General features: G+C 59.4%; 1 protein-coding gene across 7 annotated transcripts in view; it reads left to right on the top strand.

The window, feature by feature from the left end:
* The window catches only part of GRIK5 (glutamate ionotropic receptor kainate type subunit 5), a 58,782-nt gene that overhangs the window by 35,288 nt on the left and 5,257 nt on the right, over positions 1 to 18,237 (top strand). For 4 of the 7 annotated variants that reach the window (XM_070063290.1, XM_070063291.1, XM_051836466.2 and 1 more), the window contains 5 exons: positions 5,874 to 5,990; positions 6,125 to 6,234; positions 7,785 to 7,958; positions 15,822 to 15,987; positions 16,565 to 16,790. In XM_070063290.1, coding sequence (XP_069919391.1) covers positions 5,874 to 5,990; positions 6,125 to 6,234; positions 7,785 to 7,958; positions 15,822 to 15,987; positions 16,565 to 16,790 — 793 coding nt within the window. The remainder of the gene's footprint in view (positions 1 to 5,873; positions 5,991 to 6,124; positions 6,235 to 7,784; positions 7,959 to 15,821; positions 15,988 to 16,564; positions 16,791 to 18,237) is intronic. The other 3 variants (XM_051836468.2, XM_051836470.2, XM_051836471.2) reach the window with 2 other exon arrangements.

Raw genomic sequence — 18,237 nt, 5'->3', positions numbered from 1 at the left:
AAAGATGTATTCATTTGAAAGGCAGAGTACTGAGAGGTAGTCATCTACTCCAAACGGGTTCACTCCCCAAACAGCCTCAATGGCTTGGACTAGTCCAGGCCAAAGCCAGGAGCTGGCGGTTCTCACAGAGGTGCAGGGCCCCCAGCACTTGGGCTGTCCTCTGCTGCTTTCCCAGGCGCGTTAGTAGGGAGCTGGATCGGAAGCAAAGCAGCCAGAACTCAGACTGGTGCTCTGATACAGGCAGCCGGCAACACAAGTGACAGCTTAAACCACTGCACAACACGGGGCCCCACTGGGGGGCAGCTTCCCGCACGTCGCGTGTGCGTGTGCGTGTGCTCCCTCAGTCATGTGCTTCCAGCAACCCAGGAGGGAGGTCCTGAGGGCGTGAAGGCCCGGCCAGCCCACGCTGAGCCAGGCTGAGCGGCTGCTTGGCTCTAATGAGCGGGCAGGTCCCCAGACGGGCACCGCATCGGAGGCAAACAGGGATGTTGTGTGGAGCCCCGGGCTGGCACCCGTGAGGACTCATGGCATGGACTGCTAGGGTTTGCGGCAAACCCATGCCCGCACTGCAATAGTTCTCCTTTTAAACTCCCCTGTCTCCTCGTCCGTCACTGGGCCCTGCTGACTGAACACCTGCGGGTGCCAGGGAATGACCATGTGGTCCGAGGTGCCGTCATTGCCTGGGGGACAGCCACGCTGGGTGTCGGGGTGCAGAGAACCCTTTTCCAGGTGTGAAGTCGTTAGCGTGGCGAGAGGGCCAGAAGAGAGCTCCCAGCGGCCTGTCCTGTGAAGGGCCAGAGTCAGTGTGTGTGGCTTTGGGGTTCTGCTCTCTTATTGCTTGGGGAGCAGGCGAGGGTAACAAGAAGCCAGCAGGCGTGGCTGCGTTCCAATAAAGCATCATTGGCAAAAGTAGACAGATGGGCTGGGCCTGGCCTGAGGGCCAGTTTGCCCACCTTGCCGTCAGGTGTCAGGGAGGTAGCACAGCAGGAAGTAACTGAATCCCTGTCCTGAAAAAACAACAGGAAGCACTGAAACTCACACCCTGAGGAGGGGCGCTCCTGCACTGCAGTGCTAGGGAGCTGTGAACCGAATTCAAGGTGTGGAAGCGGCTGGGGTGGGAGGACAGGCTCAACCCCTTCTGCCTCCTCCAGCCTTGCAGCCTCCAGTACTAGCGCCCTCCACTGGCAGCGCCCAACAGGAAGCAGCCTGGCAAAGCAGGACGGTGGGTTGCACAAAGCCGGGTGGAGAGAGTGGGTTTGGAGCGGAGGAAGAGTCACAAATGCTTTGATTGGTTTGGGGGCATTTAGACAACCTTCTGTCATTTGCCCAGGTGGCTCGTCATCTGAATTCTTCCTGAATTCATCCCGGAAATTGAACAGCTGCCAGGGTCTGTGGTGGTTGGGAGACGTCTCTAACAAGTGGGTGTCTCTGCTGGGAGTGAGGGGGAGGAGGAAGAGGAGGGAAGGACAGTACAAAGACTCTGGGAGGAGCATCTTGCAGCATCCCAGCCTCCTGTTCTGGCTTCAGAGCAAAACCCAGATCTGACTGCCTCTCTCCCGCCACTCAGCCCCACCTGCAGCTTCTTGTGGGCTCCTTGGTCCCCACGGCCACTCCTGTACCTGTGATCTGTTCTGATCCAGCCCCTGGCCTGGCCCACAGGCCCTTCAGGGCTCTGGTCCTGCCCTGTGCGTCTCCTCCCCTCCTGCCTACTCCAGCCTCCCTGGACGCTGTGAGCTGCCTCCCACCCCAGGGACTATACCTGCCGGTCCCTCAGCCTGGAACCTCCACCTGGGTCGTGTCCTGTCTCCTCACAGTGCAGGGTCTGCCTGCAGTCTAATTTTTCACCATTGCCAGCTTGTCACTGCCTGGCATTAGTGTTTAGTCACTGCTGAATTTGCAAAGCTTGACCCACGCTCGACCAGTGGAGGGCGCTCAGCGAACATAAAAACATGGGCCTTCAAACAGTCCATGGAAAAATGGAATGAAGATGCAAGCTTGTTTTGGTGCAAAAAATATCTAAAAATCCATGCATGCAATTCAAAAGGGTCAAGAAAAGTGACTATTAAGAAAACAGTATGCATGGACTTAAAATAAACTTACCTTTTCATTCCATTTTTTCAAGGACCTCCTGGTATTTGTTGAATGGATGAGTGAATGGGCAGGTGGAAAGGGCAGAGTGGCTACAGCGTGGGGATAGAGGACAAGGTGTGGGCATGAGGCAGGTGAGGCCGTCTAGGGGCTGAGAGGAGAACCTCAGGAAGACAGCATGGGGCGGGACCATGTGGGCTGGGGAAGGGACAGTGAGAAGCTTGGGTGACAAGGTAGAGGCAGTGGAGGCCATGACTGCAGGTGTGGCCAGCTGCTGCCTGGGTAGCCCCGGGGGCGGAGACAGCTCTGCAGCCATGATGATGGCTGTGCAGGTGTGGGCAGTGGAGGCACAGAGGAGCCATTCTAGTTGTAGTTTAAAGGGTCGAGTCAGGAGGGCAGAGGGAGGGTCCTGTGCAAGGGAGAGGGAGGCTTGTGCCAGGGTGACTCTGGGTGCGAGGCAGTGTTTGGAGGAGGTCCGAGGACCCTCTTGTTCTTCCTGAGCCCCCGGGATCCAGCAGGGAGCCACACCTGCACCTGACTTCAGGTGCTCCAGCTGCACAGGGCTTAGGGCAGCAGACAGGTAAGGCACCCTCAGAGGGGACGTGTTTGTAAATCCCGGCGTCTGCTAACCAAGGTGGTCACCCTTTCTCTGCCTCAGTTTGTTCTCGCATAGAATGGTGGAAATGCAGGCAGTCCCAACGAGCTCCGCGGGGGAGAGCCCTGGAGGTCACTGCATCGTGTGGCCTGCATGAGGATCCTTTGCAGCACCCGGGAGAAGAGGCCTCTGCGTCTGGGAGGGCCCCCGGGGAAGCAGTGCCATTCCCGGGCTCCCTCGGAGGAGGATGGGATGTGAAGGGCAGCAGGTGCTGCTCTGAGTTGCCCTGGGCGGTGCTGGAGACACACGGCGACCCCGGCCAGCCCTGCCTCCGAAAGGCTGGTGGTGGGATAGCAGAGGCGCAGAAGCCCATCCTCTCCAAACTGAGCCGAGTGCCAAGATCCAGTGGTGTCCAGGTGTGGGGGGTCCGTGGAAGCTTCCCAGGAGGGAAGGGTGGGATCCAGCTTTGTGGGGTGGAGGGGTGTGGCAGGCAAAGCAAGCAGCCAGCGATGGCGTGGGGATGCCAGTCAGAGAGGCTGGGCTTGGTCAAAGCCAGGCAGCGTTTGCCGGGAACTCAGTGTATACAGAGCTTGTGACACAGACGGGGGGTCGTCAGCAAGCAGGCAGGCGAGACCTTCTCCACTGGCCCCCAGAAGGCCAGAGTGACGTGAGAGAGGACCCGGGGGTGGGGGTGAGGTGGGGTCTGCAGGCTGCTTTGGGGAGGGCTGAGGGGCGGGGTCTAAGCCTGAAATGATGAGGGGATGGCGGGGGAAGTATGAGAGCCCTGAGGTGGAGAATGAGCCTGCCGTGTGGAAGGGCGAGACGCGGCCACCGTGGTCGGGCCCGGGCGGGTGCGTCTCAGATCACGCAAGGCACATGGGCCACAAAACGGTTTTGTCTGAGGAGCTGTGACTGGATTGGGGCTTGTGAGTGGCGGCAGTGAGGAGGTGGTTGTTGGGAGAGATGCTGGTGGCCTAGGCCTGGACAGAGCCAGAGCCGCTGTCCTCCTCGTTGGGAAGAGGTCCTGGCGGGGGATGGGGAGTGGAGATGGGCAGGGGCATTCTGGAGGACCCCCAGGCCAGCGGAAAGACTGCTGCTTCCCCCTCTCTGGCATAGGCACTGAGGCCACTGTGGGGGCCTTGCAGGGTGGACCTCCGTGGAGGACTCCTGGGTCAGCGGTGACTGTTCCCACAGTGGTTCCCGGTCACGAGAGTGACAAGGACACAGGACTAGGATGACAGCTGCGCATGCTCACTCCCGGGAATTCCCCGAGTCACCCTGGACGCAGCCACATGTTGGGCGCCGGCCATGTCACGGCCTTGGGGCTGTGCCCTGTCCCTCGGCTCCTATGTTGTCCTGGGCCAGCGCCATCTCACTCTTACTCTGGGCCCCGTGCCGCCTCTGTCAGCTCTTGGCTCTGCTTGTGGGAGAGGAGTTGCCTTTGGGATCCGCCTCTGCTCTCCCGGCCCTGGACTGCCTCTCGGGCCATCTGCCGGCTCCGTGATCTGGGGTCTGGTTTTCAGCCTATGCCACCTCTGTCTGCCTGGCTTGTAGCCTTTGGGCCTGAGCCGTCTCTCACTGACCTCTGCTGTGTTCAGGACTTGAGCCATCATCTTTCTACGCGTTGGCACCTGTGTCACCTGCTAAGCGTGGGTTCTGTTTTAGGCCCAGCTGCGGGTTGGATTGGGGCTGTACATGGATTGTTCTCTGGCCTGCACCCCCTCTCCCCATGCCAGGCTGTCTCTAAGGCGTGTGCCTGTCTCCCTGGCCCGCTGCTGCCCGGGCCTCCTGCCCTCACACACTCACAGTCTCAACCCCTTCAGGATCTTGGCCCTCACGTCAGCTCCAGGATGCGGTCCCTGCTTGAATTTGGGCTTGGGGACCCCTGCACTTCCAGCTTGATTCTGGGACCCAGTTGAGGCCTGGGGGATGGAGGAGGCATTCCTGGACTAGGAGCTGTGGGGGGTGCTGGGCCCAATATCTTCTTTCTACAGATGGACAAACTGAGCCCAGAGGCGTGAAAGTTCTGGCCTGAGGCCATTGCATATGCCCTGGCTGCACCGTGTGTGTGTGTGTGAGAGAGAGAGAGAGAGTGAGTGTGTGAGTGTGTGTGTGTGAGAGTGTGTGTGTCTGAGTGTGAGTGTCTGAGTGTGTGTGTGTATGAGAGTGAGTGTGTGTGAGAGTGTGTGTGTGTGTGACTGTGTATGAGAGTGAGTGTGTGTGACTGTGTGTGTATGAGAGTGAGTGTGTGTGTGAGTGTGTGTATGAGAGTGAGTGAGTGTGTGTGTGTGTGTGTGTGGCCTGTGCCTCCAGGGAATGCCCCCTGGGTCTGCTTTGTGCTGTAGTCTGCATTCACCGAGTCCCCGGGTGCCTGCGTGTGAAGCACACACGTGTGGTGGTGTGGAAGTAACCGCACAGTCTCACGTGCAGAGTGTGTGTGGGGGGGGAGGTGGAGGAGGAGCCAGGCCCCTCCCCAGCCTTAAGGCCGGCTCAAGTCCCCGTGGGCCAGAGTGAGATGGCCCATTTGGATCAGCCTGCACATTCCTAGGGAATTCTGGGTGTGCCAGCCAGGCCCCGCTTCAGACATGGACTCCACACCCTCCGCAACTCGGGGCCACCCCTGGTCATTATCTCAGCTGAGCTGTGCGCTGGTCCTGGGTCTCGGGGCTGCCTTCACACTCACATGTAGGTCGCCGTGCCTGCGGGGGGGGGCAGGGGAGTAGCAGCTGTGTCCCTGGCTCCCACCTCTCCTCAGTCGTGTCTTTGCCTTCCTGAAACTCAGTTTCCCCATCTATAAAGCAGGGTGGCTGATGGGAGGGGCATCCAGGACGCTGGACGTGAAGTGTTGAGTGAGGCTGGGTGTGCAGCCAGTGCTCCGTGAAGGTACCCATCGTTCATTGTGAACATGGAGGTGAAACCCAGGGTGGGGCGTGGCTGCGTGCGGGGCAGATGAAACAGGGCCCTAAGATGAACTCGACGTGGGAGGGGACAGGAGGGAGTAGGTGGGGGAGGGCTGCTGGGCAGGGAAGTGGCCCGGGAACCCGAGTTCAGGAGGCGACTCACGAGGCCAGCCCAGGCTCCTGGCCCCTCCTGTCCTCCTCTCTCTGCCACTCTCCTTCAGTGCATTTGTCTCTAAGTGCCCGTCTCTGTCTCCCCCGGCCCCTCTGCCCCCACCCCACTTCCCCTCCAGCAGAAGGCAGACCTGGCTGTGGCTGCGTTCACCATCACAGCCGAGCGGGAGAAGGTCATCGACTTCTCCAAACCCTTCATGACCCTGGGCATCAGCATCCTCTACCGAGTGCACATGGTATGTCCTGGAGAGTGCCGGGGCTGGGGCCGGGGGCTGCAGGCCAAACCTCAGGGGGCCTGTCTGGCTCTGGGTCTCTGGCAGGGGGCAGGAGCGTGGGGTGTGGCTCAGGGCTCACTCCGTTTTCCCGCCAGGGTCGCAAGCCTGGCTACTTCTCCTTCCTGGACCCCTTCTCCCCTGCCGTGTGGCTCTTCATGCTTCTCGCCTACCTGGCTGTCAGCTGTGTCCTGTTCCTGGCTGCCAGGTGAGTCCACTGCCTACTGCTTGGGAGGGAGGGGCGGGGCCTCTGCCCTGTGGCTCTGACTTGTCTGCAGTTGTCTGGCTGGGCCTCCTGTTCACCCCTGTCGTCCCTGTCACCCCTGTCACCCCTGTCGTCTGTCACCCCTGTCGTCCCATCACCCCTGTCGTCCCTGTCATCCCTGTCCCTGTCACCCCTGTCGTCTGTCACCCCTGTCGTCCCATCACCCCTGTCGTCCCTGTCATCCCTGTCCCTGACACCCCTGTCACCCCGTCACCCCATCACCCCTGTCGTCCCTGTCACCCCTGTCATTCCTGTCCTCCCTGTGACCCCTGTCATCCCTGTCGTCCCTGTCACCCTTGTCACCCCTGTCGTCCCGTCACCCCTGTCACCCCATCACCCCTGTTGTCCCTGACACCCCTGTCACCCCGTCACCCCATCACCCCTGTCGTCCCTGTCACCCCTGTCATTCCTGTCCTCCCTGTGACCCCTGTCACCCCTGTTGTCCCTGTCACCCCTGTCATCCCTGTCGTCCCTGTTGTCCCTGTTGTCCCTGTCGTCCCGGTCATCCCTGTCGTCCCTGTCACCCCTGTCATCCCTGTCACCCCTGTCGTCCCTGTCACCCCTGTCATTCCATCACCCCTATCACCCCTGTCACCCCTGTTGTCCCTGTCACCCGTCACCCCTGTCGTCCCTGTCACCCCTGTCATCCCTGTCGTCCCTGTCACCCCTGTTGTCCCTGTCGTCCCGGTCACCCCTGTCACCCCTGTCACCCCTATTGTCCCTGTCACCCCTATTGTCCCTGTCACCCCTATCGTCTCTGTCACCCCTGTCTTCCCTGTCACCCCTGTCGTCCCTGTCACCCCTGTCGCCCCTATCGTCCCTGTCACCCCTGTCATCCCTGTCGTCCCTGTCACCCCTGTTGTCCCTGTCGTCCCGGTCACCCCTGTCACCCCTGTCACCCCTATTGTCCCTGTCACCCCTATCGTCCCTGTCACCCCTGTCTTCCCTGTCACCCCTGTCGTCCCTGTCACCCCTATCGTCCCTGTCACCCCTGTCTTCCCTGTCACCCCTATCGTCCCTGTCACCCCTATCGTCCCTGTCACCCCTGTTGTCCCTTTTCCTCTCCTTTGGCTGCCTCCCCACCTTTTTTTTTAAGATTTATTTATTTATTTGAAAGTGAGAGTTACAGGGAGAGAGGGAGAGAGACAGAGAGGGGTCTTCCATCCACTGATTCACTCCCCAAATGCCACAATGGCTGTGGCTGGACCAGGCCAAAGGCAGCAGCCAGGAGCCTCTTCCAGGTCTCCCACATAGGTGGCAGGGGCCCAAGCACTTGGGCCATCCTCAGCTGCTTTCCCAGGCTACCAGCCGGGAGCTGGATAGGAAGTGGAGCAGCCGGGACGTGAACTGGGGCCCTTATGGGATGCCAGTGTCACCAGGCGGTGACGTTACCTGCTGCGCCACAGTGTCGGCCTCTCCTCCCCACCTTTTGTCTCCTTGTTTCTCTGCTTTCCTCCCACCTGGGCCCCATCCACCCACCCTTGTCTCTGCAGGCTGAGCCCCTACGAGTGGTACAACCCGCACCCGTGCCTGCGGGCGCGGCCCCACATCCTGGAGAACCAGTACACACTGGGCAACAGCCTCTGGTTCCCCGTGGGGGGCTTCATGCAGCAGGGCTCGGAGATCATGCCCCGGGCGCTGTCCACACGCTGCGTCAGCGGAGTCTGGTGAGCGACTGCTGTCTTCCCACACCCAGGGCTGCGAGGGGCTGGTCTGCGGAGGGGCGCTGGGCGCTGCTGCAGGCGCTCGGGTGGATCCCCGTTCCCCAGCGCGCTGTGTGTCAGCGAAGGGCGTGGGAGAGCTGTGCCTTCAGCGCTGCCACCAGCCAGCTGTGTGGCCTCAGAGGGGCCACATCCCCTCGCTGTACCTCAGTCTCCTTATCTGAGGAATGGGGATAAAAATGGCCGTGTCTTCAGTGGGGCATTCTTGGGGGAGTGCTGAGCTGGACACGAGGGTCATGGTGGTAGCAGCCTGGGCGTGGCTGTTGCTACCCCGATTATCACAGACTTAAAGAGTCCCTGAGCCAGGGCAGCCCTCATGCCAGACACTCCCTCAGTGCCCCCCGGGGCCCCTGATATGAACCTCAAGAAGTGATGTCCACTCACAGCTTTAAAAAATGTGGAATTGGTTGCTGACACTTAAACTTGGCAGATACATGCACGAATGCCCGTTTCCCACTCTTCCTGAAAATCCAGATGTGGCCGCGCTGGCCGGCGGCACTCACGCCTGGTGCTGGCGCCTGCTCCAGCTGCCTCAGGTCCTTGGTTTCCGGCCTCGGCTCCATAAGCATTCACGTCGGCTGCCCTTGCCCTGCTTTTCTTCTGTTTGTTTGAGAGAGACCGAGTGTGCGCCCACGTCCTGCTTCACTCCCCACAGGACTGCCCTGTGGCTGAAGCTAAGAGTTGGGTCCTCAGTCCAGGTCTCCCACGGGGGCAGCAGGAACCCAGCTACTTGAGCCATCACCTCTGCCTCCCAGGGTGCACATTAGCAGGAAGGTGGAGCCGGGCATCAGACCCAGGCCCTCCTCTGGCGTGGGCTGCCAGCACCTGGCCTGCCTGGCCGCCCGCCCACCCTCGCCCACCCTCACCCTGCTCTTTCCCGTAGCAGCTGGGCTGGGCTCTGGTCCTGTGGCTCTCTCACCTGCTTTCCCTCGCTAGAACATGGGAAGCTGAGAAGAATGCTCAGGCAGGGAATATTCTCCCCATTTTAAGGATTAGAAGGTTGAGACCCAGAGAGAGGGAGTAACTTGCTAAAGAGCAAGCATCCAGCCCCCGAGGCTCTTGGCAGCCTCTCTGGGGCGGCCCCCGGCATGCATCTGGCCTTCCTGGGCTCTTCCTCCTCGGTGCCTCCCCGTCAGAATCCAAGCACACCCAGTGCCTGGTGAGCCCCAACACGAGTGGCAGGCGTCCAGGTGCCTCGTCCCTGCCCCGGGAGCCACTTCAACTCTGGAGGCCACACTCTGTTCAAAGAACACATCCCAGAGCTACTGATGGGAGACTTGCGCGAGACTGGCCTTAACGGATGGCGGGTTCTCCTTTCTGCCAGCTAAGTGGGCGTGGCCTGAGTCCCACAGATCCACTGGCAGGGACACTTTTGAGTCTTGATGCTTTTTTTGTTAACGTTTACAGATCTGCGTCATTTCAGTTTCCATGGCTACTGCGAAAACTTCACACTAAGGTGGCGGCTTCAGGCCGCAGTTTGTTCTCTGGCAGCTTGGGGAGCGCAGACGTTAGAAGTAGAACTCGGTGTCGGGCACGCGGGCTCCTTCTGCAGGCTCCCAGGGAGTCCCTCCCTTTGCCTCTCCAGCTTTTGGAGCCACCTGCAGTCCCTGGGCCGTGGCCTTTCCTCCATCCTCAAAGCCAGCGTCACCTGTGCAGCGCGCTCTCCGTCTCTGTCTCTCAGTCTCCCCGCTCCCGGCTTCCTTTCTCTGCTCTTCAGGATCCCTGAAGGCCACTGGATAATCACTGAGGCCACCTGGACAATCAGGGCCAGCCCCTGTCGAGAGCCTCCGCTGAGTCACACTTGCAAAGGGATTGGGATGGCGAATTGGTGGGGCTGGGGCTGGGGCTGGTGGTGGGAGGGGGCTGGTCCCATGTCCCACAAACCCCAGATGCCATGTCCTAATGTCTTCAGCATAGTGATGGGTCAGATGCACATCGTGTGCCGCTGAGGAAGCAGAGGGGATGCAGGGACAGAGAAAGGCGTGGCCAGAGGGTCCCCTCCCCCAAGGAGAGGAAAGTGCATTCCAGCAGGTGGGCAAGGGTGCATGGGCACTGCAGAGACCTGCGGGCCCTATCTGGTCCAGTCCCCACCTCAGATGCTGGCCGTCCTTCCAGCCCCAGTCTTTTTAGCCCCTCCTTGGCGCTGTCACCCAGGAAGCCCCTGCTCCCACTCTCCGTGGCTAGAGCCTTTGACCCCAGGCTCACTTCCTTCCGCGCCCTAGGCCTTCCATCCCCAGCATGTTTGCTCCTCTCCAGGCGGGCCCCAGCACAGTGATTTGGCCCCCATGTCCCTGCCCTGTGGGACTTACTCTCCAGGGGTGGGGTGCTGGGGGGTTTGGTGACTGGTTGCTGACCCACAGCAGCCTGGCCAGGGCCTGCCTCCTGGGCCCTCCTCTGCAGTGTGCACACACTCATCATCCAGGACAGCTCTGCTGCAGAAGCCAGCATTTCCAAGGCTTCGCTCTGACCACAGCCCCGTCCTCCTGTCTTTCCTTGGTCCCTGTGTGTGAGCCCTTGGCCTCCTGCCCTCCTGCCCCATTCTAGAGCCCGCTTCCCGTCCGCCCAGCTCCAGGCAGGCAGCTGTTGTCTTCACTTCCCCAGCTTGTCCTTTTTTCGAGCCTTCCTGGTGAGAAAATCTTAGAGCCCCAGATCCAGCCAGCAGGTGGACCTCCCTCCACCAGGGTCACAGGCGACCCCTGGCTGATACGTCCAGTCCCTGTCTGACCTGTGGGCAGCACAGGCCCCGGGAGCCTCCTTTTCCGGAAACGCTTTCTGTGCTGCTCCAGGGCTGCTGGGCCTCTGGGCCCCTCCTGCTCTCAGGTCCTCTGCTGGGCTTGGGTTCCCATGGCCTCGCCATCCCTCCAGTGTGCCCCACCCCACACTGGTGACCGCCCAGGGCTCACACACCCAACGCCCTCTCTGATCGCAAATGTTTCTTAACATCTCCTTTTCCACCCTGAGCTGAAATCCAAGGGTACTACACCTACCTGCACTTAGAAGGTTTTAAAAATCAGTAGACTGCCCTAATTGCAATATGAAGGAGGAAAATAGGCAGAGCAGTCTCTAATAAAATGACAGCACTAAGGGGCTGCTCAGGTGCGTGCCCTAAGGGTGGCTCCACATGCAGTGAGTAGGTGTGGAATGGTGAGACGATCACTCAGTAGAATTCCGTCAACACTGGCACTTTGAAGTAGGTGGCAAGTAAGTGTGTTTGCAACCACAAGTCACCATGGATGTGCTGCCCAAGGTTCTGCCTTAGTCACTCACATACAGAGTGACCAGAAATCTCCCAAAACGGTGATGAGCTCTCGGCAGAGCGAAACTAAACAGCATCCCGTTGTTCCTCACTGTGAGCAGGAAGTGTCTTCCTGGAGACCTGGATTTACTTACACTGTAAAACCATGTGGCAAGTACCTAGGTTTTTAGGTACCGAGGGCTTGGGCTCAGACAATCACATACGAGGCTGTTGCTGGGGTTCAGACGGGGCTGCACATTGCCAGATGCTCACCCCGCTGTGGAAGCCCCTCTGACCGGCGGAGCGCCCACACTGCCAAACTCCCTGCCAGAGCTGCTGCCAGAACCCACACACCCAGCTCTGGCTTCCTTGACTGTCCCTGTATCTGCACTTCCACCTGCCCACTGCCCATCTGCAGGCCTCTCCGAGCGTGCCTGACGGGTGTCAGACTAGCCCCCTCAGCTGCCTGCCAGGTGTCCCCTGACCTGACTCGGTTTCAGGAGATGTTGCGGAACCCTGGGTCACCATGGGTCAGAGTTGTGGTTTATTTTGCAGGAGGCTGTGTTACTCATTCCTCCGTGAAGGCCCCACGCTAGGCAGTCAGCACAGGACCACTGCCGAGTTCATCAGCATCGGCAGGAGCTGGCGGGGAGGGGTCTGCAGGGAGCTGTGTGGGCCACAGGGAGCCTGGCCCCTCTTACTCGGCAGGAGGAAGGACAGAGGGGCCCAGAATGACACGTGCCTGGGGGTGTCTCTTCTCCATAGTTGGTCACCAAGACGGTGAAGGCAGGGGCTGTGGGCCAGGTGAGCTCACTCCTCACAAACCCTGGGAGGAGGAGCCTGCGGGCACCCTCCCTGCACAGGTGCAGGGACAGAAAGGAAGCTCCAAGGTCACACAGCCAGGCAGAGGGAGCCGCCCGGGGTGTGGGGGTTTTCCAGGATCCTTCTGTTACCGATTTTTAATTTAGTTCCACTGGGGCCGGAGAGCGTTCTCAGTAGTACTTTCATCCTTGCCATCCTTCAAGGCTTGTTTTCTTTTTTTTTTTTTTTCTTTTTTTTTTTTTTTTTTTTTTTTTTTTGACAGGCAGAGTGGACAGTGAGAGAGAGAGACAGAGAGAAAGGTCTTCCTTTGCCGTTGGTTCACCCTCCAATGGCCGCTGCGGCCGGCGCGCTGCGGCTGGCGCACCACGCTGATCCGATGGCAGGAGCCAGGAGCCAGGTGCTTTTCCTGGTCTCCCATGGGGTGCAGGACCCAAGCACCTGGGCCATCCTCCACTGCACTCCCTGGCCACAGCAGAGGGCTGACCTGGAAGAGGGGCAACCGGGACAGAATCCGGCGCCTCGACCGGGACTAGAACCCGGTGTGCCGGCGCCGCAAGGCGGAGGATTAGCCTAGTGAGCCGCGGCGCCGGCCCTCAAGGCTTGTTTTCTAGCCCAGCACACGGTCTCCTGGTAGATGGTCCGTAGGCGCTCCCACTGGGTGTGTATCCGCGGTCGGCAGGGGCAGTGCTCTGAAACACTGACCGTGTCATTCAGGCCTCTGCACCCTGACTGACCTCCTGTCTGCGTGTCCTGTCTGAAATCGGCACCTGCTGTGAGGAGCGGATGCGCCTGTTTCTCTTTCCAGTTCTGTGGGTTGGTGCTTTCCGGACGTTGCTGCTCTGTGATGAGCTGCACAGGTGCTTGGGCCTGAGGTCCCCTCAGTCGGTGCCATCGCCGTCCTAGGATGTGTCCCCTCGCTCCTCGCTCGGAAGTTGCCGTTACTTGGCAGTGATAGGGGGAGGTTCTCCGGCTTTCTTGGCTTCATGTTGCACCGTCTGTCCTTGCCTTTCACTGCGGCCTTCCCAGATGTTAAAGTGTGTCTCAGAATCCTCACAGCCTTGGGCCCTGGGGCAGGAGTTGGGGAACTTTATCTGTCTTGATCCAGATTGTGAATGTTTTTGACTCTGCCGGCCACGTGGTGCTTGTCACAGCTTCTCTGCTCTGCCACCATGAGAACAGCCACAGGCTCCAGCATTGTGGCACATAGTGGGTAAAGCCATGCATCCCATATGGGTGCCGGTTCAAGTCCTAGCTGCTCCACTTCCATCTAGTTTCCTGCTTATGTACCTGGGAAGGCAGTGTAAGATGGCCCAAGTGCCTGGACCCCCACACCCATGTGGGAGACTAACCTGGAAGAGGCTCCTGACTCCTGGCTTGAGCCTGGCCCAGCCCTGGCTGTTACAACCATTTGGGGAGTGAACCAATGGATGGACAATCTCTCTCTCTAACTCTGCCTTTCAGATAAATAAAATAGATCTTAAAAAACAAACAAAAACAAGAAAGCAAATGTGGCTGTGCTGACACCAAAATATGAATTTCATATTCTATGTTGTGAATCATGACATAGAGAGGGGGTCTTCCATCTGTTGGTTCACTTCCCACATGGCTGTAATGGCCAGGGCTGGGCCAGGCTGAAGCCAGGAGCCGAGAGCTTCTTCCGGATCTCCCACATGGGTGCAAGGTCTGCTGCTTTCCCAGGCAGATTAGCAGGGAGCTGGATTAGAAGTGGAGCAGCATCGGCCGGCGCCGCGGCTCACTAGGCTAACCCTCCGCCTGCAGCGCCGGCACCCCGGGTTCTAGTCCCAGTCGAGGTGCCAGATTCTGTCCCGGTTGCTCCTCTTCCAGGCCAGCTCTCTGCTGTGGCCCAGGAGTGCAGTGGAGGATGGCCCAAGTGCCTGGGCCCTGCACCTGCATGGGAGACCAGGAGGAAGCACCTGGCTCCACCTGGTTCCTGGCTTTGGATCGGCGCAGTGCGCCAGCCATAGCAGCCACTTGGGAGGTGAACCAACGGAAAAAGGGAGACCTTTCTCTCTGTCTCTCTCTCTCACTGTCTAACTACCTGTCCAAAAAAGAAAAAAAAAAAAAAAGTGGAGCAGTGTCACCATACTGGCTCCTCAATTTTTGCCTTTTTTTTTTTTTTTTAAAAAAAAAGGTCTATTTATTTACTTGGAAGTCAGAGTTACAGACAGTGAGAGGGAGAGACAGAGAGAGGCCTTCCATCTGCTGGTTCACTCCCCAGATGGCCGCAACGGCTGGAGTGGGCAAGGCTGAAACAGGACCCAGACCTCCATCCAGGTCTCCCATGTGGGTGCAGAGGCCCAAGCACTTGGGCTGTGGTCCACTGCCTCCCCAGACGCAGTAGTGGGGGCTGGATCTGAAGCAGAGCAGCCAGGTCACAAACTGGCCTGATAGGGGATGCTGACACTGCAGGCGGCGGCTTACCTGCTGGGCCGCAACACCTTCCATGTCTTCCTGCCAAGCCCGCGTGACAGGTCCACTGCCTCCCGTCCCCGAGTGTGCTCAGTGTGGTTCCGGTGTGTGTTTCCACGTGCTTGTCCGCTGACTCCAGCACCGCCATCCATTCCAGGCCTGCGTCTGGGGAGTGACTCTTGCTCGCTGGTCACATTTTCATACACTGTGTGTGGCTGGTCATGTTGGGACAGATGATGGATGCTGTGGGATTTACACTCTCCTCTTTGTTGAATGCATTTCTTTATAAAATGCATTCTGGCAGGCAGTTGAGTTGTGAATTATTTGGATCCTTCCAGGCTGTTTTTCAGCTCTTTGAGGGCAAATCTAGCGTTGCCTTTAGTCTGGGACTGGCTGCGCCTGTTCTAATGTGCCTCCCGCTGGAGTCTCCCCTGAGCATCTCATGCATTCATTCCTCCCTGCTCAGGCTGTAGGGAGTGTAGCAGCTCACAGCCCTCTGTGAGCCTGGGACTTTGCTTCTTGGACATTCTGACTTTCCAGCTCTGTGGAGCTCCACCCCAGTCACGTTCAGGTTCCTACTTAGCCAGAGACTTGAGGAGTCACCAGATTTCTTTCTTTTAAAAAAAGATTTATTTATTGGAAAGAGCGAGTTACAGAGAGGCAGAGAGAGAGAGAAGTCTTCTGTCTGCTGGTTCACTCCCCAAATGGCCGCAACAGCTGGAGCTGGGCTGCTCCAAAATCAAGAACCAGGAGCTTCTTCCAGGTCTCCCACATGGATGTAGGGGCCCAAGGACTTGGGCCATCTTCCACTGCTTTCCCAGGCCATAGTAGAGAGCTGGATCAGAAGTGGAGCAGCCTGGACTCGAACCAGTGTCCATGTGGGATGCTGCTACCACAGGCGGCGGCTTTACCCTGGGCCAGCACCAGCCCTGGGCCTCCAGATTTCTGGAGCCCTCTTAGGAGCCATCCGGGCTTCCCTTCTTGGTGCTGTGGCAAACAGAGCCCAGTGGTGCCTCCTGCACAGCCATGGGGCTTGCCTTGTTTCTCTTGCCCCTGGGGCCACAGTCCTGAGCTGCGGGTTGCCGGCTGCCATCTTTAGATAGTTTTCTGTATTCCGCGCGGTTCTCCAGCTCTTTCAGTGGGCCGGGGTCTCCAGGCTGCGGAAGCAACACTTAAGCCCAGGCAGTCTGCTCCAGAATCCTCACTCCGGCCTTTCCCCTCATCAGCAGTCACCGAAGCTTCTGGTCGGGGGTGGGGTGTGCACCGTCAGTGGGCAGGGTGGCAGGGGCTCCAGCCTGCAGCTCACCCCTCCCACCCCTCAGGTGGGCCTTCACCTTGATCATCATCTCCTCCTACACGGCCAACCTGGCCGCCTTCCTCACCGTGCAGCGCATGGAGGTGCCCGTGGAGTCGGCCGACGACCTGGCGGATCAGACCAACATCGAGTACGGCACCATCCACGCGGGCTCCACCATGACCTTCTTCCAGGTGGGGCTGCCCAGACCCAGGCCTGGCGCTGGGGGTCAGAGGGCGATCGTCAGTGACAGGCGGCACATGTCGGATCTGAGGCCATCAGTCCAGGGTGCTGCAGGACATGGGCTGGCAGGGAGGGGAGGGCCCTCGGGGGAAGGAGCCTGTCTCTAGGCACTTTGCCTGATGGAAGGAAATGAAAGCAGCTGACAGGGAGGTTGGGTCAAAGACTGGAGAGGCCTCAGACACCCGGATGCGGGCACTTTAACCGGGCCCTGGACGTGGGGATGTGGGAATGGTGACCATTTAGAGCTGAGAGTTCCCCTGTGGCCGGGATGAGGCAAACTGAAGCTGGGTGGGCCAGAGACGGGGAGATGAGGGAAGAGGCGAATGCTAGGTCTCCCAGGCTGGGGCTGGGGAGCGGGCGGTGGGGTGGGGGGGTGGGGGGTGGCCTCTGTGAGTGACTGGGCGTCTGGAAGGAGGAGCAGCGTCTCCCTCTCGTGGGGAGACCCCTGGAGGGTAGGGGACAGGGCTGAGAGGAAGGGGTGGCGAGGTCTTCACATTACTCACCCCGCCCCGCGTTCCCTGTCCCCAGAACTCGCGGTACCAGACGTACCAGCGCATGTGGAACTACATGCAGTCGAAGCAGCCCAGCGTCTTCGTCAAGAGCACGGAGGAGGGCATCGCCCGCGTCCTCAACTCCCGCTACGCCTTCCTGCTCGAGTCCACCATGAACGAGTACCACCGGCGCCTCAACTGCAACCTCACCCAGATCGGGGGCCTCCTCGACACCAAGGGCTACGGCATCGGCATGCCGCTGGGTACGGGGGCCTCGGCAGTCGGGAACCTGGGCAGGCTGGCTGTGTCGTGTGTGGCCCTGGGCAGGCGACAGCAGCGTCCCGAACCTCACACCTTCAACCTGCACGGCCGGGCCTCGGGGCAGTCACTTCCAGCCTTGCAGGGTTCGGGAGAATCAGTGAGACTCCGGGTGCCCCTGGGTGTGAGTGGGCCTTGAGGCTGCCTCCCCCATTGGCCCGAGGGCCCCTTGAGGGTGAAGACATGGTTTTATTTGCTCTATAGTCTGCACCAAACCCCACAGTCTGGCTCAGAACAGGTGCTCAAAAACTGCCTGTTGGACTGATGGGGGGAGGCAGGCAGGGGAGAGGAGGGAAGCAGGGATCTGCCGGGGGACGTGGCTGTGCTGTTAACACCGCAGGGCCTGCCACTGCGGCCCTTGGCACTGGATCCCTATGATGATGCCTGGGGCAGCTGGCTCCCGCAGAGCACCTGACCCCAGGGCACAGCAGCTTTGTAAGGAGTCCTGCTGTTCAAGGAAGCAGTGTGGCCTGGGGCTTGGAGTACAGGTCCTGGAGTCACCGCCTGGATTCAAACTCACTTCCCTCCCTACTCAGTGCGTGACCTCAGGGGAGAGAATCGCCTTCACCTCCCCCATTCAGAACCTCCTTGCCTGTGGTGGGAGTGCCTGCCTCACTCATCAGTGGGACACTGGAGTTAATTTCTAAATTTTAGAATTTTTAAAAATTTGAGGGGCAGCGCTGGCATCCCATATGGGCGCCGGTTCGAGTCCCAGCTGCTCCACTTCCAATCCAAGTCCTTGGGCCCCTGCACCCATGTGGGAGACCTGGAAGAAGCTCCTGGCTTCTGGCTTTGGATCAGCACAGCGGATTGGCACAGCTCTGGCTGTTGCGGTCATCTGGGGAGTGAACCAGCGGATAGAAGATCTGTCTGTCTGTCTCTCTCTCTCTCTCTCTCTCTGTCTCTCTGCCTCTCCTCCTCTCTGTGTGTAACTGTGACTTTCAAGTAAAAAATAAATATTTTTAAAAATTTATATGAGAAGGCCGGCGCCACGGCTCACTAGGCTAATCCTCCGCCTAGCGGCGCCGGCACACCGGGTTCTAGTCCCGGTCGGGGCGCCGGATTCTGTCCCGGTTGCCCCTCTTCCAGGCCAGCCCTCTGCTGTGGCCAGGGAGTGCAGTGGAGGATGGCCCAGGTGCTTGGGCCCTGCACCCCATGGGAGACCAGGAAAAGCACCTGGCTCCTGGCTCCTGCCATCGGATCAGCGCGGTGCGCTGGCCGCAGCGCGCCGGCCGCGGCGGCCATTGGAGGGTGAACCAACGGCAAAAGGAAGACCTTTCTCTCTGTCTCTCTCTCTTTCACTGTCCACTCTGCCTGTCAAAAAAAAAAAAAAAATTTATATGAGAGGTAGAGTTACAGACAGAGGTAGAGACAGAGAGAAAAGTCTTCCAT

This window comes from Oryctolagus cuniculus, chromosome 18 (assembly GCF_964237555.1).
Source record: "Oryctolagus cuniculus chromosome 18, mOryCun1.1, whole genome shotgun sequence".
Lineage (NCBI taxonomy): Eukaryota > Metazoa > Chordata > Mammalia > Lagomorpha > Leporidae > Oryctolagus > Oryctolagus cuniculus.
Note: the sequence above shows the minus strand (reverse complement) of the source record. Positions and strands in the feature narration are given on the sequence as shown.